The sequence below is a fragment of the Rhinatrema bivittatum genome, chromosome 7 (assembly GCF_901001135.1).
Source record: "Rhinatrema bivittatum chromosome 7, aRhiBiv1.1, whole genome shotgun sequence".
In the NCBI taxonomy this organism is placed as follows: Eukaryota; Metazoa; Chordata; class Amphibia; order Gymnophiona; family Rhinatrematidae; genus Rhinatrema; species Rhinatrema bivittatum.
The window spans coordinates 141,411,269-141,437,080 of NC_042621.1; the positions used below are offsets into that span (position 1 = coordinate 141,411,269).

At 42.7% G+C, this 25,812-nt stretch overlaps 1 protein-coding gene across 1 annotated transcript in view; it reads left to right on the forward strand.

Moving 5' to 3' along the window:
• The window catches only part of CNGB1 (cyclic nucleotide gated channel subunit beta 1), a 106,850-nt gene that overhangs the window by 14,516 nt on the left and 66,522 nt on the right, over positions 1-25,812 (forward strand). The window contains exons 5-7 of the mRNA XM_029609273.1: positions 3,996-4,282; positions 5,812-5,968; positions 10,161-10,238. Of these exons, the coding sequence (XP_029465133.1) occupies positions 4,051-4,282; positions 5,812-5,968; positions 10,161-10,238 (467 nt within the window). The 5' untranslated portion in view covers positions 3,996-4,050. The remainder of the gene's footprint in view (positions 1-3,995; positions 4,283-5,811; positions 5,969-10,160; positions 10,239-25,812) is intronic.

Genomic DNA, 25,812 nt, shown 5'->3' on the forward strand with positions numbered 1-25,812 from the left:
AAAAAAAATCCCAAAACAAATTAAGGAGCGAAATGAGGCCTCCCTGAGGCCTTCAAACCCCTTTCCACCCTCAGAGACAGGTAGGGGGCTCGGGACTCCTTGACCACCCTCCTGCCTCTCAAAGAAAACTGCAGGATCCAGGCCTACCCAGCTGGGCTTAGCCAGGTCCAGTCAAAACCTCCCTGGAAAGGTTTGCTGAGGCTGCGAACCTCCCTAGCCTCCACTTACTCTTTCCTTGTGGGTCGCTGGTGAAGAAAGGGGCAAGAGCAATGCCCATTTGCTCGCCTCTAGTTGCATTCTTTAAAAATGGTGCTGCTGGCCCTAGGAATGACATCAAAGTGACATCACTGTGGTGCTGTTCACAGGGTCAGCTGACATTCTTATGTTGTGCAGGCGCACAGAAGAATTTGTCCCCCTATACTGCACCTCTCCCTGCATTTTTTAGCATTAAATCTTAGTTGCCAGACTGTAGACCATTTCTCAAGCTTTGGTATCATCTGCAAAAAGACAAACCTTTCCCAATTATCCTTCCTGCTGTCCAATTCTACTAACAACCCTATCCTCCATTTAGCACTATTCTTTTTTGCCTTCCACTCGCTCAGTTTCTAGGGCCCATAATAAGGGTGCTCAGTTTATTGTGTCAAAAGCCCTACTGAAATCGAAGTGCACTTCATCTAACACTTTCCCTTAATCTAACTCTCTGGTCACCCAGTCAAAGAAATTGATCAGATTTGTCTGACAAGATCTACCTCTGGTAAAACATTGCTGCCTTGGATCTTGCAATCCATTAGATTCCAGAAACCGTACTGTCCTCTGTTTTAGCAGCAAAAAGCAATGGGCCGGATTTTAAATCACCTACGCATGTAAAAGCCCGGGGTTTTACATAGGTGGGCCTTACACGCACCAGGCCAATTTTCAAAGGCCCAGCCTCGCTTGTAAACCCCCGGGACATGTGTAAGTCCCGGGGTTAGTGAAAGAAGCGGTCCAGATGTGGAGCGGGGCAGTCCGGAGTGGGGCGGGGTGGGGCTAGAGGCGCCTGGCACAGCGGCCATTTGCCGCTGTGTCGGTGGATTGCATGCCTCCAAGGTGCCGGCGCGTGCAACTTGCTCCTGCTCAGAAGCAGGCGCAAAAGGTAAGTTCATGATTTGGGGGGGGGGAGGGGGTTAGGATAGGGATGGGGGCGGGCAGGATAGGGGAAGGGGCTAGGGGGGTTGGTAAGTTCACTCCCAGTCTGCTCTTTAATTGGAATGGACTGGGAGGGAATTGGGGAAGGCCCACCTACGGGTAAATGCAAAAATCTTTCCCCACTTGCATGCGCCGACCCGGTTTTTTATAACATGCGTGTGCAGGATTTCCAACTCACAAATATGTTTTTTTTACTGTCAGTCTGCCAGAATTATACTGACAGCCTGTTTTTTTTATGAACAGACGTTTTACCATTACTATGTTGTGCACAGCCAGACTTACTATTCAGAGCTTCACCCCTTTAGATGAAATATTGCCCCAAAATCCCAGTGCTAAATCGCCAGTTTGGAACCTTGGAGAACTGCAGCAAATTGCTTCCTTGTCCTATTGCAGCCAGGGCAGAAGGCGGAGTCCGCCCCTGGCTCCAGTCTGGTATCTTTCTTTTTAGAAAAACTTAATTCACATAGGCTGAGCCCAAGGCACCAGGGACAGGCCTCATTGCCCAGGATGTTTTTACTGATACATTTTTTTTAATGAACATATCAAGGTCCATATTCAAAATCCATTTATTTTATTTATTTATTTATTTAAAGCTTTTCTATACCGGCATTCATGATACAATCATATCATGCCGGTTTACATATAACAAGGGGTGCAATAACTTTCTTTTAACCAGTGTCGAGGAAGTAAAAAGTTACAATATAACAAGGTTGTTGAAACTGGGAAGGAAAGAGACAGGGAAAGACAAGAATTATATAATCCATTTACATGGATCTCTCAAATGTTATCCATCTAAATGGCAAATTTGACGTATTCAGCCACTTTGACTAAATTATAGCCGGATAAGTAGTTATCTGGCTATATTTTAGCTGGATAAACAAAGGGGCATTCTGGGAAGAAGTTGAGTATTCCGGCTAACCTAGACGAATGTATAGGTATATATGGCTAGGTGAGCTGGAGAACTTTAGGCCTGCTTCAGAGCCGGCCTAAAGTTACCTGGCATTGCGTGGGCAGGTAACGTGCTGCTTACCCCAATAATTTCAAAAGATTTCTGGGTAGCTAGCGCATCTTAAAAACGTAAATAAAGAAACAATCACAGGCCTCCTGGCCCAATTTACTCCCACCTCCCCCCCCACCATGAGTCTCATCCACCTGCTGACCCGGATCCCCCTCCCAACCCCTTCCTAGGAGCTGAAAATAGAAAGTAAACCGTGGCGCCAGGCCCAGCCCTCCCCGCTACATAGAAATGAGAGCCTCACCTATCACCCTCCATTCACGCCGGCAACATAAACCCTCCCACCCACTCCCCCTGTACCTGAAGCGGGGCCTGATTTTTACAATGTGATCCCGGCCGCTTCCAGCGTTACATTTATGCTGTACAGTCTGCCTCCATTGACGCTGGAAGCGGGAATTCCCACTGTGAAGTCTGCTTTCGAGTTATTACCGGCGTGACGCTGGAAGCGGCCGGGATTGCATGGCTCTGCGATTCTGGCATAAGAAACGGGCCCCGATCCAAGTATGGGGTGGGCGGGTGGGAGGGCGTCTGGTGCCAGCGTGGGGGGGGGGGGGGGGTGTTTGGGGAGGGCAGTAGACAAGGTTTTCATTTAGATTTAGTGGGGAGGGTAAGAAGTGGGAGGGCCGGGCCTGACGGCGCAGTTTACTTTTTATTTTAAATCCTGTGAAGGGGTTGAGAGGGGTTCCGGGTTAGCGGATGGGTGAGACTCATGGGGGGAGGGGGGAATTGGGCCAGGAGGCCCTCGATATTTTTTATGTAATTTTTTTTAAGAAGCACCAGTTACCCGGATATCTTTTTGATATGTGGCCGGATAACTTTGTGGTAGTATATTTAACGGGACGTTTATCCTGCTGAATATATGGCACAAGTTATCCAGTAGCCAGATTTATTTTATTTATTTATTTATTTATTTATTTAAAATTTTTATATACCGACATTCATCCAGGATATCACATCGGTTTACAGTGTAACACCAACAAACGCCAGGCATGGCCTAATGAATATGGACCTCATCATTTTTTGTTTGCTTTCTTTTACTGACTGTCAGTGCATTTACTGACAGTGGGCAAATTTGGTCATAAGACACGAAAGGTTTGTTGATAATGCAATGGGATACAAGTCAGTGGGTATTAATAACATGGGAATGAGGTGAATGCATTAAAAGCAGAAAATATGCTCTGTTTTAGATTTTTTGGAGCTTTTGATAATTTTCTGATATATTTGACACCAAAATTACAGTCTGAAGAGCCCTAAATTCACCATTTCCCAGGATGCACAGACATACCGGTGTCCAAACTCTAGATCAGTCACATGCAGGCAGATTTAGCTGTCTTGTCATTTTTATATATTTCCTTTTCTGTCTTGGTGATTTTAAAAGAGTTTTGTGTGCAAAACAAACTCGGTTGTTTTTAGTTCAACCTGCTGCTCAGGACTGAGATGAACTGGCAGGTGGTTAAAACACACAGCAAGGGGTGCTGCAGGTCAGGATGAGGTGCATTGCCAGAATTGGGTGGGGATCTCAGTGCTGTGATAGCAGAAGGTACTGCAGGTCAGGAGTGACTTTACTAATAGAAGAGAATGAGGTGTAGTGTCAGGACTGTAGAGGATATAGCAGTCTATGACTGAGGTGCATTTTGAGAGTTTGCTGAGATTGGGTGGAGAACCTATCTAACACCATCTTCACTGATACGTCTTTCAGTGCTATCAATGTTCAGTTCTGTGTGATGCTATGTGTGTCATCAATGGGCAGTGATCATGTCTTGTGTGATTTGCTCTGTTTTTGTTTTTTTTCTAGTTTCAGATGTCCTCGCCTGCTGTGCTTTGCTTGAAGCTCCCAGTCTCCTAGCATCATGACCAAGCAAACCAAAGACGTTGAACTTGATCACCTTGTGCATGATAAGCCGCTTGATTATCAGAGTGCCTCCCTTGCCTCCCCTGGCACTGCAGAGCTGCTTCCCAATGTTCCCAGCTATCAAGCCTCCTCTGCCTTACCCCTCTTGCCCCCTTCCCCCAAAACCCAAAAGGCTGGGGTGCTGAATCCAACTTTCCTAAAGGAGGAATTATCCACCTCTCGCCCCTTAGGTAGCAAAGAATGCCGCCTTTGTGTCATATCTGTTTTGTGGTGATTTTGTGTAGACATTTTCTGTCTTGTTTTGTGTGATATGTTAAGAAGTCTCATGAAATACAGAGTTCTGTTCAGGAATGCCGCATGCATCCAAAGAAAATGAGAGGTAGTTTCAGATAGAGCCTTTTTGAGTGAAGTAATATTGAGATGTACATGCAGGGAGACCTCTCAGGCATGGGACTTGAAGGGAGAAGTACACACAAGGAGAATTCTCCTGCATGAGGTTCATATTGAGGCATACAAGTAGGGAGAGCTCTCCCGCACGTGGCTCAGAGTGAGGAGTACATACAAAGAGAGCTGCCCAGCACAGGGCTCCTTCTTAGAGAGAAGAATCTGACTTAATTTCCACAGGGAAATATTTCTCAAGATTTTGGATCCAATGCATTTAAAATGTGGTGTCCATATTTTTAAGGATAATTCTCTGTTTTATTCTGTAAATATATTTGTAAGTATTTACTCCTCTCATATTTTAATTTTAAAAACATAATAATAACTGATTTCCTAAGTTTCCCAAAGGGGAATAAACTGCTTTGCAACTGATGATTTAATAGCATATCCCATATATTAACTGTACTCAGAACATTCATATGGGGAGTATACTGTGCTCCTCCTCTGAAAAATTGCATGGTAGGGTATAATTCATCATAGTATATTTCCAAGAGCAGCTTAAGGGACCAAATAAAACATTTTTGCAAGCAGAATGCTTTCACAATAAGAATTACCTGCAGAAGAAGAAACATAATTTTAAGAAACTGTTCTTATAGTACAAGCTTGGGGTCCATATTCAAATGTTATGTAGTGGGATAAGTAAGACTTATCCATCTAAGTGGTGGCCGCTGAATATCTAGCTATACAATTTAGCTGGATAAGTCACTTCTATGACTAAGTAGTTAGCCGGATAGTCAGTGAGTGTGCAGTGCGCATAACTGGGAGGTGCTACTTACCTGGCTCACTTATCTGGATAAGTAGCAATATTCAGACTTATCCAGTTAAGTTAACCAGATGAGTTAGATGTGCCCCACGTGCACCAAAAGTATTCGCGCAGAAAAAGCGCAGATTTCAGCACGGGTCTTGTTACATCGCCCTTATAGTTGACTAGATTTAAATATTGAACTCACCCTTAATTTGGCTCCCCTCTTTCACTCTTCTAATGATCAAACATGCTGCACCTTATTTCTTGGGGCAGAGGTTTAAAAGAGAGCCTTCTCTGAGACTGAGCTTATGTATTTCACTCTCGAGTTAATTTAGGAAACCCAAAATGCATGAGCTGATCGTATCCCTCCATTAACATGTACCACGCCATGGCCCAAACTACACAATTAGCTCATCCAGGAGAATGGATGTGTAGAGTGCTATTGCTGAGCCATGTTTCTTCAATAGAATTCCCTTTACTGTTGGTCAGAGAATACCCAGATGAGATAAGTGCTATACTGGCCACAATTGATAGGCCATTTTCTTTCTGATGATCTTGTTTATCTCCTTTAAGAACCCCATGGAAGCCCCCACCCAGCTGTCAATGTGGAGGATGTGGATTCTGACAACAAAGCTATGGGCATGCAGACACAGGATTCCATCCAACCTCCTCTCTCCCCCTACGGAAACAAAACCCTTACAGTACCAGGAACTTCTGCTACTACAAAAAGGTATGGGTGTTATACAGGGACCGCTGCACTGTAACATGGATCTTCTGAGTGAGGTCCATATCCATGCATCAGGTTTTGTATGTGAGCCACTTTCCTTAATATAGGAAGACAGTATTCTCAGGTTATCCCAGGCAATGCTCCTACCCTCCACCAACCTTCTTCTGCATTCTATCTGAAAGACTAGGTTCATAAATTTCAAAAGCGCTCTTTTGTTCTGTACATGAGGATTCCCATTGTTTCCACAGAAACCAAGTCCCAGCTCCATTCTTCTAATCTTTACCCTGCTTCTTCATCCAGATAGCCCTAACAGTTCACCTCTAGAGCTTCCGCTTCTCTCTCCAGATAGGAGATAACTTCCCATTGTCTCTGTGGGAACTCCTCAACTATTTACCACTCAAGATCAGGATAAGTTCTTATCCATTAGTCCCTGTCCTATTCTGAACACCTAGTAAGGCCACAGACCTTCAACTTGTGGGTTAGGATCTAAATGTAGGTCATAGAAGACTTGCAAATGTTCACAAAATAATCACTGTTAGAAAACCCTAGCGTAGATGGAATAGCAGCCTGTGGTTTGTCAGAGTTTTCAAAATGAAAAGCATATTGTTACCTATAGTTGGACTATCATCTAAAATGTGAGTTTTATTAAATACCATGCTCAATATAAACACTGGGACATCAGTGTTAAAATTATAATTAGTGGTATGTTATTTTTGTGGTAGGTCTCTTGGTTTAATAAGTCTTGCGTATAGTGCTCCTTTATGTGAGATGTCCCTTGATGTGCCTCCTTGGTGCTGATTTTTCATGATGTTTTTAACATCCTCTTTTATTAAGGGGGGGGTCTAATACACCCTCATAATAAATCAACTTTCTTTGTATCCTTATATATCAGTTAGATCTAAGAAAACTCACGTAACACAATAGCTAATCCCAATGAGAAAACTAAAAAATGGATAGTTTATCCTGCTAAAGTTAGCTGGAAAAGTTGTCAGGGATTCTCCGAGGATAAGTGAGATGACAGGCCTCACATATTGGTGACCTCATTAGATGGAGCCTAGCATGGAAATTTGATTTCAAAGAGTCTAGAAACATGCCCTCAGAAGCAATGTGATGACTTGGGTTGCTGGTGGACAAGGGAAAGAAGTGAGGAAAATACATGGTCTGGTCAATCTTTAATGTTTTTGAGATGGCATCAAGAGTCTCTGCAGTGAATATTAGTGCTCACAAGCTGACTTGGCTGTAGGCCTCAGACCTTCGGCTGGATGTCCAGGAAAGACTTGGTGATGTGCCTTGCAATGGAGAAAATCAGTTTGGATATATAGTCAAGGAAGTTGGGCCTGTGTGACGATTCAGATACCTCTCTACTGCCATTCCAGAACTACCCTCTTCAACTAGGAGGTACCCTAGTGGGGCACTGAGAAAGTATTTCTTTCAGTTGAAGAGACATTTCCTTCTGCCCCCTCGGATTCATCAATAGCAGGTTCCTCATGTTCATCCTAAGCAGCAGAGGGCCACAAAGCCACAGCCAACACATCTGTCAAAATTTTGGATGGGGTTTTAACTGGATCATAGGTAACATAGCCGAGATCCTGGTATCCGTGCCAGGTGATCTTCATGTCAGAGGCAGGCTAAGGTTTTATGTAAACCATTGGCCCAGAATAACTTGGGTCCTCAGCATAATTCGAAAAGAATACAGCCGTCCACTGAAACTCACTTAGTAGCTGTCTCAGCATCAGGAATTGCTACGAAAGGAGCTCTTCTCTCTCTTAGAAGTCAAAGCGGTCAAGGCTGTTCCACCAGAGGGCGGGAATTTTACTTCAAGCACTTCCTTATCCCTTATCCCAAAGAAAACAGGAGGCTCTGTCCCATCATAGATATGAAGGCTTTGAACAAAGTTCCTGAAAAGGAAAAAGTTCAGAATGATGTCCCTGGGCACCTTGATTCCCTTTCTTGAAAAAAGGAACTGGCTATGCTTTCTAGATCTAAAGGATGCTTATACCCACGTAGAGTTATTTTCAGCTTACAAGAAGTATCACATTCGTAGTAGAAAAATATCACCTTCAGTATCTCATACTGCCCTTTAGTTTGGTGTCAACACCACGTGTATTCACAAAATATCTGACGGTGGTAGCAGTGTAGTAATTTAAGGGAACCAATCTATCAATTTAGAAAAATGTTTATAATATATACAAAAGATTTTTAGAAAAAAGATTACAAAACATTATTTAACAATAAAAACAATAAATATCATATGTAAATCCTGTCTAGCTGCCCAATAGGAATAATATGTTTATATACAAATCATGTAATTAAGAGCTACCACAGTCATACCTTGCATCCATACTTATCTCACTAGACATACCAACACAATACAAAAACACATCACATGTGCAAAGCTAACTGCTTTCGTAATTTCACAAACTGAAACAACAAACTAAAGGTACTGACAGTGCGGCCCTGCAGCACCTTAAAACACCGGGCAGGCGCAGAGCTTTATCACCAGGTTCAAACGCCATATCGTTTAAACTGCACATGCACTGAAAAAGTGTTATCGTTGTTATAGAAACATAACCCATTCAGTTTTTTGATTGAGTCCCTTCGGGTGAAGCGTATCCCACTGGAAAATAAAACGCTGTTCTCTTTGTTTAAGAATCCCCAAGATATCTCCTCCCCAATGCAATCTAATCTTGCAAATCACAAAGAACTTTAAGTCATGTCAAGAGTGTCCACATGTCTGCCAATGTTCCACGAAGGATGTTCGTAGTTTTAGTGTACGAATACAGTTTTTGAGTTCAATAATACATGTGCGTATTTGTCTTTTTGTCTGCCCTATATAAACCAATTGACAGGGGCAGATAATCGCATAGATCACTTGACTTGTTTGGCATTTGAAGTTCTCTGTAAATCAGATAAGGTTTTGACAAATTGGGGTGATAAAAGCTTGAAATATTTGAGTGGACACAAATGGAGCAATGCCCACATGCGGAATGGCTACCATTCAGAGTCTGTCTATCTTCTGATGATAACACAGCTGACACAAGATGATTTTGAAGATTCTTGTTTTTTTTTTTTTAAAGGAAAAATGAGGAGGGGGGGGGGGGGGGGGCGGTCATTGAAGAAATAATTCCTGCTAATGTATGCCAATGTTTGTAGATAATAGATTTAATCCTGGCTGCCCTGTTTGAGAAAGGGATTGTACAAATGTGTTCTAAGGAAATCTGTTCTCTATTTCTGAACAGGTTGTCTCAATTTGCACAGAGAGCTCTTTTATAAGCTTGCTGTATGCATTTGTGAGTGTATTCCCAATCTAGGCTATGTTCAGATAATTTTTCAGCTTGCCTTTTATACTCATGAGTGGAGAAACAGATCATTCTTAAACGTAGAAACTGGCCTACCCGTATATTTTGTTTAAGGACTCTAGGGTGAAAACTAGAATTATGCAGTAATGTGATTTTGTCTGTAGATATCCTATAAATAGTGGTAACAATTGTATCTTGTTCCACCTTTACTAGTAAATCGAAAAAGGGAATTTGTAAACTGTTGAATAGAAAACTTTAAATTAAAATCCTGAAGATTTAGCCATTGATATAAATTCCTGCAATTTGTCAACTGTATTGGACCAAATCCAAAAAATATCATCATTGTAGCATCTCCATATAATGATATTTTGCCAAAATGGTGATTGGTATTTGTATCGCTTCTCAAAATCTGCAACATGAAGGCACTGAAGACCCCACAGCCACTCCCTTGACTCCTGATTTATGAGGCCAGAGTTGTAACTAGAAAGCTGCTGTAAACAAGCTACATGCTTCCAGCAAACCAGTTGGAAAAATGCCCACGGATGCATCAAACATGAGAACTAACAAGGAGTAATTCTAATCTGATCCGTTTCTTTTTTTACATGCCCCATTTGCTGCATGATCTTTTAGCAGGATTGATCATTTGATAAACTTTGCCCTTCTTAATAGTTTTAAATACCTCACAATATAGATATTAGATTCCAATACACATTCTTGGAAACATTTCTGGCTTCTTGGTAGCTACTAAGCTTTCACATTATGGATTTGTTACCTGCTATTTGAGTGTATAGCGAGCAATGGTGTGAATTGCATGGGGGGAATGGTATGAACTAGATGACTATGACTGATGACTGTTTTGGTTGTGGAACTCATTCCGGCCATTTGCTTCTCTACAGGAGGAAACTATATTCCTCAGCAGACAGCATGGAGGATTTACTTGGTTCTCCAGGTCAATCCATTTCGCAGGAAGAAGGGTGAGTAAGGCAAAGAGCCCAGCTATATGGTGCTTGACACACCGATAGGCTTTATGAATTACCTTTTGGCTACTAAGATTTATATTTTCTATTTATTTTAAATATATGAACTAGCAGTTCCAGCATAAGCTGAAAATAACATGACAATGGCATAATCATAAAACAGCACAGAAAAGGAAACAAACAAACAAACAAACATCTTCCAGTCTTTCATTAAGGAAGAAGAAACAAGTATATGCCAAGTCCTACAAAATCCTCAGTGGGAGATCTGTACATAGAAAATGTATAACCAAAAAGAAATAAAAACTTTCTGGGGATCTGTCGTGTCGAGTGCTTGTGACCCAAACTGGTCTCTGGCAGAGCAGGATGCTGGGCTTGATGTACCTTGGCCTGACCCAGCATGACACATCTTATGTTATTATGTTCTTACCTAACAAAGAAATAAACAGCACTAATAATAATAATACAGCTGTGATTATACAGACAAGAATCCCATCAGCTCTAACATCCCTCTCATCAAACCTGCGAGCACATAGGAGATGGAGACTCACCTTTGAGCAAGGGGCTGCTCATGCAATCAACAAAGGATATAAATTGTGAGGGCTCAGAAGATATGTATCGAGTACCCCAGAACTTTACAAGGCATTTGCATGGAAATCTAAGGAAAGTGTGTGCTCCAAGTGAAATAACTTCCTGACACATTAAGAGGAATTCCTTGTAGGTAGGATGCATTGCCCTGCAAACGTCTGGAACGATACATATTTCGGAGCGGCCTTGGAGGGAATGGGGGTAGGCAGCGCGGCTCGGCGTGCGCCGGCTATACAGAATTCATAGCCTTGCACGCGCCGATCCAGGATTTTAGTGGATATGCGCGGCTCCGCGCGTTTCTACTAAAATCCCGCATACTTTTGTTTGCGCCTGGAGCGCCAACAAAAGTACGCCAACGCGCCTTGTTTGAAAATCTACCCCTATGTCTATAATTTCAGAGTTTAATTGAGATCAATAACTTCAGAAGGCTTTAAAAAGGTTTAAAATACTTTATGTGACAATTTTTCCTTCAGGAGTCGGGATACCTTTTCCCAGTAAGATTCTTCTCTGCATCACTTTCTGGCTATCTAGTCCTACAAACTGGTTAGATTTTCCCTGTTCTACATTCATTTGTAGCCCCATCCAGAGGTGTAGTCTGTATCATAATGGATTCCCTCTCAGTGAATAGACTTCTAAAGGAGCTGTTCCTATAATGAGTCAGGGGTGGCTCAAGGCAATCTGCTGCCTGAGGCGAGGGATTAGATAGCGCCACCCTCACCCTGCCCCCCAGTCACCACGCCCCCCCATCCCTCCTCTCTTCAGTCACTGCCAACTTGGCCTTGGGCGGTGGCCCACAGCAACATCCCTCTTCCCTTCAGCCACCACTGGCCTGACCTCCGGTGGCTGGCCCGCAGCAGCGACCCTCCTCCCTTCAGACACTGATAGCCTGGTCTCCGGTGGTGGACCCCAGCAGCAGCGTCCCTCCTCTCTTGAGCCACCGCTGGCCTGGCCTCCAGTAGCGGACCGCGGCAGTGACCCTCCTCTCTTCAGCCTCTGCAGGCCGCTACAGCTCGCAGCATCACTCCTCTCTTCCACTGCCACCAGCCTGGGTCAGCAGCCATGGTAGGGGCAAGCAGTGTGAGGCAGATGCCACAGTGGTGTTCTGAGAGGGGCATTTTTTGCTGCCTCAAAATTCTGCCACTTGAAGTGGCTGCCTCACCCTGCCTGATTATAGAACCACCCCTGTAATGAGTGTTCTACTAGTGTAATGCGCCCTTGACAACTTACCTTGTGGGGCGTTCCAGGGTCTGAGGCCAGCACAATGGAAGAGACCGATCTCCTTAGGTATAAGGACTCCTTTATTAAATAATCAATCCAATGATAACAAGGTTAAAATATGCCTTTTATTTTATGCCCGATTCAGGCTGAGTTTTGACCAGTAGTGGGGCTGCTTCAGGGGCTGCAAAGGAAATATATAAACAATTTTTTAATAAACTGATTATTAACATAAAAATTATAGACAAAAAACAAATAGTGCATTTGAAAACACCTCACATGATTTTGGAGGAGGAATAGCCTAGTTGTTAGAGCAGTGGGCTATGAACCAGGAGACCAGAGTTTGAGTCCCACTGTCATTCCTTGTGACCTTGGGCAAGTCACTTTACCCTCTATTGCTTCAGGTACAAACTTAGGGGGTCATTTATCAAAATGTGCTAAGGCATTTTTGCATGTGTTAAGGGCTTATTGCATGTGAAAAGCCCTGTTAACACATGTGATTGGCCCTTACCTTTGAATTGATGCTCCCATAATGTCATCTCCCTAGATAGGTATTTGTATCCCTATGATAGGCCCACCTAGTAACGTGAGGTTTAGGTATTAGAATAGAATAAGTGGCCCCTAACCCCCTACTCTAATACCTAAACCTCACGTTACTAGGTGGGCCTATCATAGGGATACAAATACCTATCTAGGGAGATGACATTATGGCCATGTGCTCTCTCTCTCTCTCTCTCTCTCTCCCTCCCTCCCAGTGGTGTAACATTATCAGACCTATCGCAAGGTCTGATAATGTTATCACAATTTGCACTAACTTAGCTCTTCGCATAGGTAATTAGTGCAAATTGTGATAAACTGAATATTTGCATAAACCACACCCCTTTTGCTATTACATGCAGTACTTACTGCATTTTGATAAATCTAGGCCTTAGATTGTAAGCTTTCTGGGGTCAGGGAAAATACCTGAATGTAAACCAATGTGATGTGTCAGATCAAATGTCGGTATATAAAAAAAAAAAATACAATAGGAACATCAAGATGAGCAGAAAGAAGAAGCTGAGCACAAGTAATAGTTTGACATAAGTATAATAACAATCTTTATAATAGATAAGGACCAGTTTTAAATAAAAATACATATGCTAAAGTGTATTGTGATCCATTAGAGGACAGAGAAAAAAAAAACCTTTAAATAATTAAAATGTTACATACATACCTTCCAAGTGAAACAATAAAGAATATGCTGTCCAATGCACAAAGTTATAAGTCCACCCAAAGCCTTAACTTATCCATATGCAATTTATTTTATGATCAGGAACAACATCAGTCATCTAAAATACATTACAATACTTAGAGCCATCGTATCAAAATTAAATATATAAACACATATAGGTCAACAAGAATCATATAACGTTCTTCCTTAGTTCTTAAGGTAAATAAAGTTTATTATAGCCCATTGACCATGATTAGACAAAGCGTGTATATCCTAAAAATGCTACAATAAATATTTAAAACCTTTCAGTCTTTAAATTAGTCTTATAAATAAAAATATATTATAAATCATCAATGGAGCCAGCTTATAAAAGTTAAAAAACAGATCGCTAATTAAAATTAATTTGATCCTAGTCAACACTCATATCTAAACATAAACTTAGAAATTTAATAGCAGCAGCCTCGCATTGCTAATATTCCGACAATTGAATCATTCATAGTAAATTGTAGTGCTGACACAGATGTGTTTTAAATACTGTGGTGCGATTTAACTGCTTGCAAATGATTTTTTATGAATAAATTCTGATCCCATTATTTTGTGGGGTAGCCAGCGAACTTAATATCCCGTACTACGGAACTTCATATAAATATGGTCAGAGATTTCTTACAATCTTTTTATATTTGAAAGAATAAACGTGGAATAGCGATATCATTCCAAGATAATATAAATCCACCAGAAAACTCTAGCATAATAGTGAAATCAATATCGGATAGTATTAACCTGTTAAGATCTGATGTTTGATGCGGCAAATCAGGTGGTGGTGGAAGGAAAAACTATCAGCACCGAATGAAAGCATTTTAAGCCTGGTAAAAGCCTGCCAAAACTCAAGCTGACGTCATATCCTTCAAGACACCGTTGATTGACATCTCTAGGTTTTACTTACATCTATGGTTTACCAGAGAAGTGTGTTGTATGGCAAATAACTTAATGAATATCGGTATAAAAATTCAAACATCATTTGATTAGCAGCTATAAGTTTCACTTTTGTTTATGGTTTACTGGAAAAGTATGTTGTATAGAAAGTAATGTAAATAATATCAATATAAAAAAATAATAAACTAGAAAAATTAATAATAAAAAATAAGAATGTAATGAAAATAAAAAGTAATAAAAAGATTTTTGCAAATAATGATTATAAAAGTAATAAACTAAAAAGTGTAACAAATATATTAAATACTTAAATAAAAATAATTACAGAAACTCATAAATATTAAAATATAATAATAATAATAATAAAAATGAAACAAAAAAATTAAAATTAAAACAAACATTAGAAGTAAGGTTTAAAATTAAGAAGACATAAGAAATGACTATAAACAAGAAATAAAAAAGAGGCAATAATAACAATAAAGAATTTTAAAGAAGAAAGAAGAAGGCAAAAAAACCCCCAAACCCCATTATTCATCAAAAAGTGTTAATGCCTATGATAAGGAAAAGGGGTGTGTTTATGAAAGGTTTTGAGGGGAAGAGAGAAAGAGAGTGAGCACACCTATCTACAAGGTCCTCCTAGTAGTTAAGTATTTATATGTCTATAAGAGGGCCACAAAATAGGTTGAGGTGAGGTGTTAGTGGTGGTTTAGAGTTCAGGGGCCAGTTTCACATGTAGAGTGAAATGTACGAACAGCACAATACACCATGGTGAAGATTTGACGTCATTTGGGGTGAGGAAAGTCTCAAAAAATTGAAATTTCTTCTATGTTCTCTCAACCTAGCTTGATGGGCTCTATAAACAGGGTACCATCAAGCTAGGGTGATAAGGAGCACAGGGAAGAGGGTGTGAGGGGTCAGGAATGCTAGGAAGGGATGTGAGTGTGAGCGAATCATTGAAAGGGAGTAATTGGGAAAAGTGAAGAATGATGGAGTCATGGAAGGGGAGTGACGGGGTGCAAAAGTCATATGATGTCAGTTTTGGGATGTGCATTTCTTCTATCTTTGTACTTTGCTTAGCCTAGGAGGATATTATTTCTATTTCTATTCTCTCCAATTTTGCACTGCCTGTAGAGTGGCTTTTTGAGGTTTCCATTCCAGTTTTTGTCTCCACATTTATAATTTATGGTCTTTTATTCTGTATTTGGTGAAGGTCGGATCTCTATGTGTGACTGAGTTGAGGTATTTTACTAGTAGGTAGGGATTTGTATCAATCTTCTTTATTGCATTTTCTCATTCTCAAGAGGACATGCACTGGTGCTGCACTGCTGCCTTTTCATAGGAAGGACTATTGCTGTTTGAGTTCTTGGAATTAGTGTTGCGATGGTATGGAAGGTTTGCTACACATGTGCTGAGTGTTATTTTCTTCAGGTTTTGTATTTTACAATGCACCTGATAGCAAGGGAGTTTGTGTTTCTGTTACTGAAATAGCACCAGAATCAGAATATCTTTTTTATATAGCGAGTTGTATTTGAAAAATCCTAGCTCTGCTCTGCATCCATTGTTTGGGGATGACCCGGTGGGGGGGTGGGGGGTGGATGCAGGTTCCTGTGGATGCAGAGTATATGTTTACATTTAGCTCCTTGATGGTCAAGTGTTCAGTGTATTGCACCTGTAAGCATTATCTGCCAGGTGTCCCAATAGAAAAAAGGTTGAGAACCACTGGTACAGTGATGGGACTGGGGATTCAAGGGTTAAAGTTAGAAATAAGGAACTTGGGATCAGCTGTAATGCACAGGCTTACTTCTGTGAAGATGAATAACTATGCATAAGGAGCCGAACTTTCAAAACTGCCTGAGGTACCCAGTTTGTGCATGTATGTGAATATGGGGAGATTTTTGCAAGAATTTTATAAACTATGTGGCAGGGGCCCCATAAGTATGCATGTATATTGTAGTAAATGTGTATATTTCCAATGCCAGAAAATAATTACTTTCTCTACCTATTTTATAAATATATGTGTATAGTATATAACATATTCGCCTAACAACCTGATTTAAACGTGAGGCGGGTGTTTTATAAAGCATGCTCGTGTACCATTATGAAAGTACTTGCGTGCATACTTGGACTCACCAGTTTGCTGATACCTCCACCAGTTCACCCAGTCCTTCTCCAGTTCACCTAGACCTTCTAGCACTGCACCCTGAACCCCCCACCAGTTCACCAAGACCTCCCACCCAAAAACTGCAGACAAACGACAAGTCCGATTTCAATTGCACGAGTCCATCAGCAGGTGTAAAAGTGTTCAGACAAGTTCAATAACATATAAACATATGTGCATTTGCCTCTTACAACATAGCAACTTACTCATATACTTCTCACCCACCCTGAAACAAACCTAGACTGTCTCTTTTTTCCCCTGGTCAAATGTACACTTGAGGTTTATAAACTAGCATCTTCGCATGTACATGCTACTTACATGCCTATATGCTGTTTTGACATGTAAAACCTCTTTGAGCATTCACTTCTTATATGATAGATGACACTGGAGCATAGTCTGATGGCTCGCTGAATTATGCAAGAGATAGATACAGCCCTGTTCCCCTGCAGTTATAGGAAAATGGTTACTCATGCTCCCCAAAAGTCTCCTCCACGTAGTTATCTTCTCTAGTCCATGGGACCTTTATCCTCAGCACCTGCGCTGCAGTAAACACAGTGCTCCAGCCACAAATCATAGAGGCCTGGCAGCATCTCCCATCCATAGCAGCACGGGCTCAGCAGAGAAATGGCGCTGTAACTCCTAGAGAATTACAGCTAGTCTCTTCTCGAGCCATCCACTAATCTCCAGCTGCCCAGGCTAATAAGGATACTCATTGCGTAAATCCCTGCAGGGGACAGCAGGCCTAAGGGGCAGAGTCACGAGTACCACTTTTTCTTCTCTCTCTCTCTCCAACTGCACTCCAAAACACAGGGCACATTTGAAATCTTGGTACTCTCTCAGCTTTCTCATTGGTCAAATCCTTCCCTGGGCCCCATTGGCTCTTAGGGTCTTGTGATCAGGCACATAGCTCAGTCCCATAAGGAAAGGAAAGGCTGAGGCAGCCTTGCTGAGAAGTGCTGCAGGTGTCCCAGAAACAGCAACTCGACAGTGTCACGATGCACTTTTCTCACAGGTGTGAAGGTTTGGGTGTAACTGCACAAAGAGCAAGGTAGGAAAGCACTACATTGTTCAGTTTCTCTATTGAGCACTGTTTGCTATAGGTTTACAAATGGCCATTAATAGATACGTTGTCTCTACATAGTCAGGGTTTTCTTTAATAGATTGGAATAGATGGTATGTTTTCTAAAAATATTGAAGGTAATTTTCAAAGAGTTTCGCATATAAAAATTAGCATGCATGTGCGTAGGTTACCTGTATTTGCGCGATCTATATTTTATAAAAGTCAAAAGTACGCGTGTACTTTACATTTTGTGCATACATATATACACACGTATAAAAGGGGCAGTCTAGGGGTGTTCTGGGTGTGGCCAACAGTTACGCACGCAAGTTGCTATTTTAAAAGGCACACAAGAACGTTTGGCAAATTACTCACTTACTTGTGCTAATTATCTTGCATAATTGATATCAGACTTGTTTATTGTATATTATTTGCTGGGTAGGAGGTCTGGGTGAACTGGGGGGGAGTTCAGGCTGAAGGACCAGGAGAGTCTTGATGACCTGGAGAAGGACTGGGTGAACTGGTGGAGTAATTGGTAATTTCAGTTGTGCACGCATGTTTCAAAATATACTGACTTTTGCACGTTAATCATGTTTTGCAAGTCCTACTTTATTTTCATGCGTAAAATATATGCGCACATATTTTTTCCAATAGGTAGAAAAAGTATCTGGTTGATTTTAAAAGCCCTGTGCACGCCACAGCCAGGAGATATGCGCGTGACTTGGCTCGGCGCGCACCTTGCGTATTTTAAACAGCGCACGGTTACGTGAGCATCTCCCAGTACGTGCACAAATCATAAAGTTCAAAAAAGGGGCAGGGCATGGGCGGGCCGAGTCTATTACATGAAGTCTGCGCGTACGTATTTCCACCCTACCACAGAACTTTACTTCTGCTATGCCCATGCCGGGCATAGCAGAAGTAAAGTTCTGTGGTAGGGTGGTAGTATTAAAATAAAATAAGCTAGGCTAGTCAGCGGGGTTTTAAGGGTCGGGGCTAACAGGGTAAAAGGGAGGCAAATTAGCTAGGGGGTTTAGGAAGTCCTCTCCGTCACTGGGGCGAACTGGGAATGAACTGGTGAAACAGGTAATTGCGTTGGCGCGTGTGTCTACTAAAATCCCCCCCACTTACGTGATCGAGGCAGCATTTGCGTCAATATAAAATCATGCACGCATCTATGCGCGTATAACCGATTTTATAACAGATGCACGTATACGCTTATATACGCACGTATGTTATAAAATCGTTGCGTCCATGTGCACGAGCCGACAAACGTGCACAAGTTTGAAATACTCATGTTTAATGCATTGCATTTATTCGGGCATAAGCATACAGACACGCATATGTTGTGGGGTAGAGATATGTGTATTTTATATTATGTGCATATATAATATAAGCAGGTTATAAAATACTATCACAGATCTACGCACGGCCATATGCACGCGTATATGTCGCTGTGCAGTTATTTATTTATTATTTATTTATTCGCATTTATTGGCTGTTAATGCCTTAGCCCGAAGTGGCTTACAATGTCCACAATACACAGTCCAAAATAAAAAGATAAAACAAAGACCAAAAATGTTATCCTCATGTGTATCTTTCATGTGTATGTATATATAAAATTTATTTTTGATGTTTTGTTGTATTATTCATTTTACAATGGTGTAATTTATAGCGTTTTAATGGTTCATTGTCATATGTTTTATTTGCTTTTAAGTTTAGTTTCACTGACATTGAAGAAGGACTATCCAGTCACAGGGAAGATAATTTTCAAATATGTATATAAGAACATAAGATATGTTACTGGGTCAGACCAAAGGTCCATCAAGCCCAGTATCCTGTCTCCAATAGTGGCCAATCTAAGTCACAAATACCTGGCAAATACCCAGACATTAAATAGATCCCATGCTACTGGTGCTGACAACAAGTAGTGGCTCTTCCCTATTGATTAATAGCAGTTTATGGACTTCTCTCCCAGGAACTTATCCAAACCTTTTTCAAACCCAGCTATACTAATAGCCTTAATCACATCCTATGGCAACAAATTCCAGAGCTTAATTGTGCATTGAGTGAAAAAGCACATTTACAATGAATCTGAGAAAATTCTATTTGCTAACTTCATGGAGTGCCTCCTAGTCCTTGTATTATCCGAAAGAGTAAATAACCGTTTCACATTTACCCATTCAAGTCCTTTCATGATTTTGTAGCCCTCTATCATATCCCCCCTCAGCCATCTCTTCTCCAAGGTGAACTGCCCTAACCTCTTTAGCCTCTTCTGATAGGATAGATGTTCCATGCCCTTTATCATTTTGGTCAGCCTTCTGACCAGGTGTCTTTATATTACATGAAAAACAGGATTCCTAGCTGAAACTCTGAAGTATAAAACCTCTGTTACCACAGCTATTTGTCTGCCCACGCCCTGACCTGGATCTTTTATTACCTTTCCCAGTGTTATGAACCCTCCTGTAGCGGGGCTACGGGAGGCTCCTTACCTCTTCCTGGAGGCCGCTCCAAGCCAGGGTCTCGCCTGCAAACTGTCCAGGATTTGCTCCAGGGCCTGGGAGGCCTCGATGTCCGTGGGGCCTGCCTGAGGCTGCTTGTGCTTGCATGGACTTCCTGTTTTGAGCCACGCCCTTCCCTAGGGGCCAGTCCACAGCACTTCTCTGTAGTTATAGGGCCAGCTAGGTGTGGGCCTGCCAAACTCCTCCCAGGGAGTCGCCGGTCTGCAGCCCTATAAAAGGACTTCAACTTCAGTCTGTGTTTGCCTTGCATCATCGTGACTTCCCTCTGGAGGCTCCTGCCTTGTAAAGTCTTCTGTTCTCCGTGGAGCTCCTCATCTCGTCTGCTTTTATACTACGTCTTTGTGTCTTGATGTCTTGCCTGAGGTCCCTCACCATGTCCTGATGTTCCGCCATGATCTTCCTTATCCTGATGTGTCTGCCTGCCAGGATGTTCTTCCCTGCGTCTTCGTCTGGTGCTCCTGAGCCTTCTGTTCCTGTAAGCCGGTGCTCTCGGATGGTGTATGCCCGAGAATGAGGTGGCTTGCAGGTGGGAAGTGTCCCTGTGCTCCAGAGCCTCTGTTCCTACCAGCCTTGGGGGAAGCTTCAGATGACACCGGCTTCATCATTGGAGTTCCTCCGTGCCTAGGTCTTCCCTGCGCTGTCCCGTTCTCCTCGTGGTCCGTGACCAGCCTGCTAGGGCTGTGTAGGGCGCTCAGTGGGACAGGGTGGTCCGCGACTCAGTCCCGCGGGTGGGCTGAGTAGGGCGCCCTGAGAGACAGTGCCAATGTCCTCCTGCCCTATGTCTTGTCTTGTGTGGATCAAGTTCCTTGTCATGCTTGTGATGCCGTCGCATCAACCCAGACTCGTCCGAGATGCCCCTGCATCCATCATAGTCCTGTCTACGTGTCAAGGCCTCCGTCTGCCCTCAACCTCAGGCCAGGCCTGCTGCTCCATGCTGTTCGCAGCAGGTCCGAAAGGGCTTGGAATGATCGGAAGACCATTCAACTTCCAACATCCTTGGGTGTTGGCCTTGGGCGCTTGCAGGCCTGGCAGAGGGTCAGCCCGTCAGCCATGCGGAGCCACCGTCAACCCTCGGCTCGGCCCTGAAGGTCTGGGCCCGGGCTGAGGCCCAAGGGCACACTAAACACCCCCACTCTCAACAGAATGCAAGGCCTGCCAAGGCCGCGCTCACAACACCCAGGCTTGCAAGCAAAGATACACAAGTATTTTATAACCCAGGCATATCATGTACACGCATTTAATAAAATACGCTTATCTCTACCCTGTAACATCTGCGAGTATGTAGGCTTATGTGTGATGCATTGAAACTATGTATACCAATGCATTGAACGTGTGTACTTTTCCTACCTATTTTAAAAATATATGTGCGTATATTTTACGCTCTAAAATAAAGTAGAACTTACTTGCATATGTCCCAATTTACATGCATAAGTTGGCCAATTTTAAAACATGTGCGTGCAATTGAAATTAACCAGTTTACCAATTAGTCTACCAGTTCACCAAGTTCTTCAGCCTGAACTCCCCCCATTTCACCCAGGCCTCCTACCCAGTCAGTCCTACACAATAAACATGTTTAATATCACGCCAAATAATTAGCAGGTGTAAAAATATTTGAGTAAATTGGCAAATATATTCGAGTAAATGTTATTATAAAATAGCAACTTACATGAGTACGTATTAGACTCACTCTAGAGCGCCCCAGACTGTTCCCATGTGCACACGAAAGTGAAAATGCCTGCGTATTTTTGACTTTTATAAAATATGGAGTACACAAGTAGAGGAGGCTATTTATGCAAGTATATGCTCATTTTTAAGCACGGAAAGTTTTGAAAATTCACCCCTTAGGTTGAGACTCCCCTCTGTTTCTAAAATCATATTGGGGCAGATTTTCAAAGGGTTACGCGCGTAAGATATGCGCGTAACCCCCGAAAAGCTGCCCCTGCCTGTCCCTGCACGTGCCGAGCCTATCTTGCATAGGCTCGGCACGTGCAGGGGCAGAGCCTATGTTTTCTCACGATGCAGGCAATCACTGTTGATTTTATCTAGCTTGCTTTATTTAGTTTGTACGCCTGTTTGTTAGTGATCTGGTGTTTTTATCATCAGCCATAATTTCCCTTTTTCCCTTATTATTTTTTTGATTCGGTATGTAATTTCTTTCCTCCTTTTTAATCCACACTCCTTTACTATTTGTTGTATATTATGCTCAGGGACCTTTGTTTTCCATTTTTATTTTATATTTCCTGGGAATTTCAATGTTAGAATGAAAAGGAACAATGATTGTTATTTTGACTCCTTATTTGGTGAAAAGATTTCTCTCCAGGGTTATAGAACTCACCGAGTTTGTGCCCCTTAGAGAAATGCACCTTAAATATCTTCACAGGGCCCATGTTTCTCCAGCGAAGGCTTACAAGGCCAAGATTTCAGATGCCGATAGATGTTGAGGTTAAGGATTCTCGGTATTGCTCTTTTATACAGATCTACTGGCCGAAGATTTTTCAGTATTTAGTAGATCAAGGGGTTCCCCACTGCACAGAGGCAGTATTGTTTGATCAGTTTTCTAATGTGATGTTACAATGGGGTTGCTACGCTGATGCTTATTTCTTGATTCGTGAACTGTTCTTGTTTCCTTCTTCAATAAAAAAGTTTTCTTATAACATACAGGAGAAAAATAAGTGGAAAAGTCAATTTTCCTTTGATTTTTATTTTTTTTATTATAACTCTGAAATTCTCAGGAAAAATAAAATAAGAACTGAAAACAAAGATCCCTAATTATGCTGCAAGCGGGATATTAACATCAAGTTGTCTTCTGAAAGCAGCATTATCAGGGTAAAAGAGCCATTAATAATTAGCTGAACTGAATGTATTATAGTCACAAAGATACATAGGGAGGGTCATTTTGTAACTGCGTGATCAGATAAAGTCTGAACATACCTTTTATGAGCAGACTTTATCCTTCCTTTTCAGAGGGCATAACTTATGTAGTTTAACCTATGCACAAAGGGCCGATATTCAAAAAAAGATGAGCTCCTAAATTTAGGTTCCTAGGTTAGGTGTTATGAAACTGCCCTGTGTTAGCTGCAAGGGCAGCTTCTCCACCTTTTTTCCTCCTCTTTTTCTCGCAGCCTGGAGCCGCCGATGCACTTCCCGTGCGGTAGGAGCCGAGCTACTGCAGCCTCTGCAGCCCGGAGGTTGTCCCTGCTCTCTGTTCGTGGCTGGAGCCGTGCTGTACCACCCGGCACGGCCCGGAGGCCAACATCGCCACTGTTTTACCCGACGGCAGGCAGCCGTCTGGGTATGCCCCTATGCGGCAGGAGGCCGCCAACAATACCCCTATGTGGCCCGGAAACACCGACACCTACCTTGTCTCCCGCAGGGATGGGGCCTACCATCCCCGGTCTCACCTGGCAACTGGAGCTGCTGGCAGTTCCTCCTCAGCGGTCAGAAGCTGTGCTTACCTCAGGGCCTGCCTGAGGCCAAATTCCAGCTTCTGCTACAGCTTGGGGTCCTCCTGTGCAGCAGGGCTGCTGTCCAGGGTCCTGCACTGCTTCCTGCTTCCTCCTAGGGGGTGAGACCGGTTCTCTCTTCAGCATTTAAAGCTACTGCAAAGGAGTGGTCCACTTCTGATGTCATCATTGGATCCACCTCTTCTCCAGTATAAAAAGCGCAGTCTTCATTCCAGCTTTGCCTTTGCAAGGTGTAAGTCCTCCTTAGGACTCCACGTCTTCTAGCTCTTCCTAGGTACTCCGTTCTGTGTGGGTTCCCACGTCTTCATCATCGTTCCATGTTCCTGATGTCTAGATGTTCTTTGTTCCTTGGTCTCTCGACTTCGTCCTTGTTCCAGATGTTTCCCTGATGTTCTATTCCAGTCCAGAGGTTCCATCTTCCCATCCCTTGTGGCCACGACGAGCCCAGCTGGGCTGGTAGGGTGCATAGTGGTCCAGTGGTCCACGACTACCCCAGCTGGGGTGTGTAGGGCGTTGGTGGGATTCCATCTCACAGACCGAAGATCCTCACCATCCTCAATCCATCTGAGTTTCGCCTCAGATCTTCATCCTCTATCCATCTGAGTTTCGCCTAGGATCTCCATCCTCAATCCATGAGTTTTGCCTCAGATCTTCATCCTCAATCCATCTGAGTTTCATCTCGGATCTTCACCCTCACATCTTGAACTCTAATGTAATTGAGTCGATGTCAGCTTTGCTGCTTCGCCTCCAATGTGGTCTGTGACCATCCTGGCTGGGGTGTGTAGGGCATGTGTAGGGCATGTGGCGTCACAGTACTTCTTCCAAGTTTTCCTTCAAGCCTGAGTCTTTGTCTTTCTTCAAGCCTGAGTCTTCGTCTACCTCAATGTCTGAGTCCTGTCCTATGTCAGATGTCTCCGTCTGCCCTTGTCCTCTGTCCAGCCTGCCACCCTAGTTGTTACCCAGTGGCAGTCCGAAAGGGCTTGGAACAGTCGGAGGACTGTTCAAGAGACCATCATTGTGTTGATTGTCTCGTCTGGGCTTGCAGGTTTGGTAGAGGCCCTCAATTCGCAGTTCCCAGACTTGGACCGTCTCGCCGCAGGGGCACACATCTTTTGTCCCACGCTGAGGAGCACCCCCTGGCACTTCCCTTCCATCCACAGCACAACAGATTGCAAAGGCCATGTGCCCGGTGGGATATCCTTCTCACAGGTCTTGTCTCTGGACTTTCTTTTGGTCTCAAGAATTTTTTTTTGGGATCTTCTTCTTTCTCCAGGATCTTCTTCTGTCTTCTTCTATGACCTGCAGGAGGTGCCTGCACCCAGAAGTTCCAGCTGCGCGCGCATGTTATAAAATCAGGCATAGATTTGCGCACGCTGGGTTGTGCGCACAAATCTCCGCCCGTGAGTAGGTCTTAAAATCTGGCCCTTACTGAATACTACCTTCCTTGCTCCTAAATTTAGGGGCCCAAAAACTGAGTGGCTAAAGGGCAGAGTTAGGACAGGGAAGCACAGGAGCTTAGCGCCGATAGTCAGACGTAGGCACCTAACTTAACAAATGAATAGCAGCCCTAACTTATGGGACCCTAAATTTAAGTGAATTTTCAGCTGAAAATTAGGCTCCTAACTTAGGGGCCCAGCTTTTTTTGCATATTGGCCTCTAAGTTGTCAGCTGAAAATTCACATAAATTTAGGATCCTAAACTAAGGGTCTCACTATAATATTGTTGTCATGATCAGTTTGTATGTCACGAAAACGTTTGTTAAATGCGGCTGCCCGTCTCATTTCAGGTTGTAAAAGAAGTGACCATATTACACCTGTGCTAATAGATCTCCATATTACTGATCTCCATTACACCTGTGCTAATAGATCTCCATATTCAGTACTAAATTGCAGTCATTGTGTTTAAATTTATTTCTTCCTCTGCTGCACCATGGTGCATATATACTGTCCGACACGCCATTTGCGTTTATCACAAAGAAGACTTTTGGAAGTCCCTTCTTTGCACCGCGCCAGAATGAGCAGTACTTCTCTGTTGCGGCCCCCGCTCTCTGGAACTCCTTTCCAGAGGCTTTGCGCCTGGCTGATGGAGTCAAAAATTTTAAAACTGTGTTGAAAACCTATTTATTTAAGCAGGCTTATTACTAGCTTTTGAGACTCTGAATTAAGCATTATCTCTACTGACGCTCCTGACTGCTATGGTTCTCATGTGAGCTTTTTGATATTGAATTTATTTGTTTGTTTTGTGAATGTTTGCAATTTATATTTTATGCTTGTTTTATTTGTACATCACCTAGAGTACTGTTTTAGGTGATTTATAAATTAAAATAAAGATAACTATAAAGTTTAGAAAAAAAAAAAACTAAGGCCTGGATTTTCTAAAATCACAGGCCTTTGAGAATTGCGCGGTACCAGGGGGCGGGAGGGGCGAAGCGGG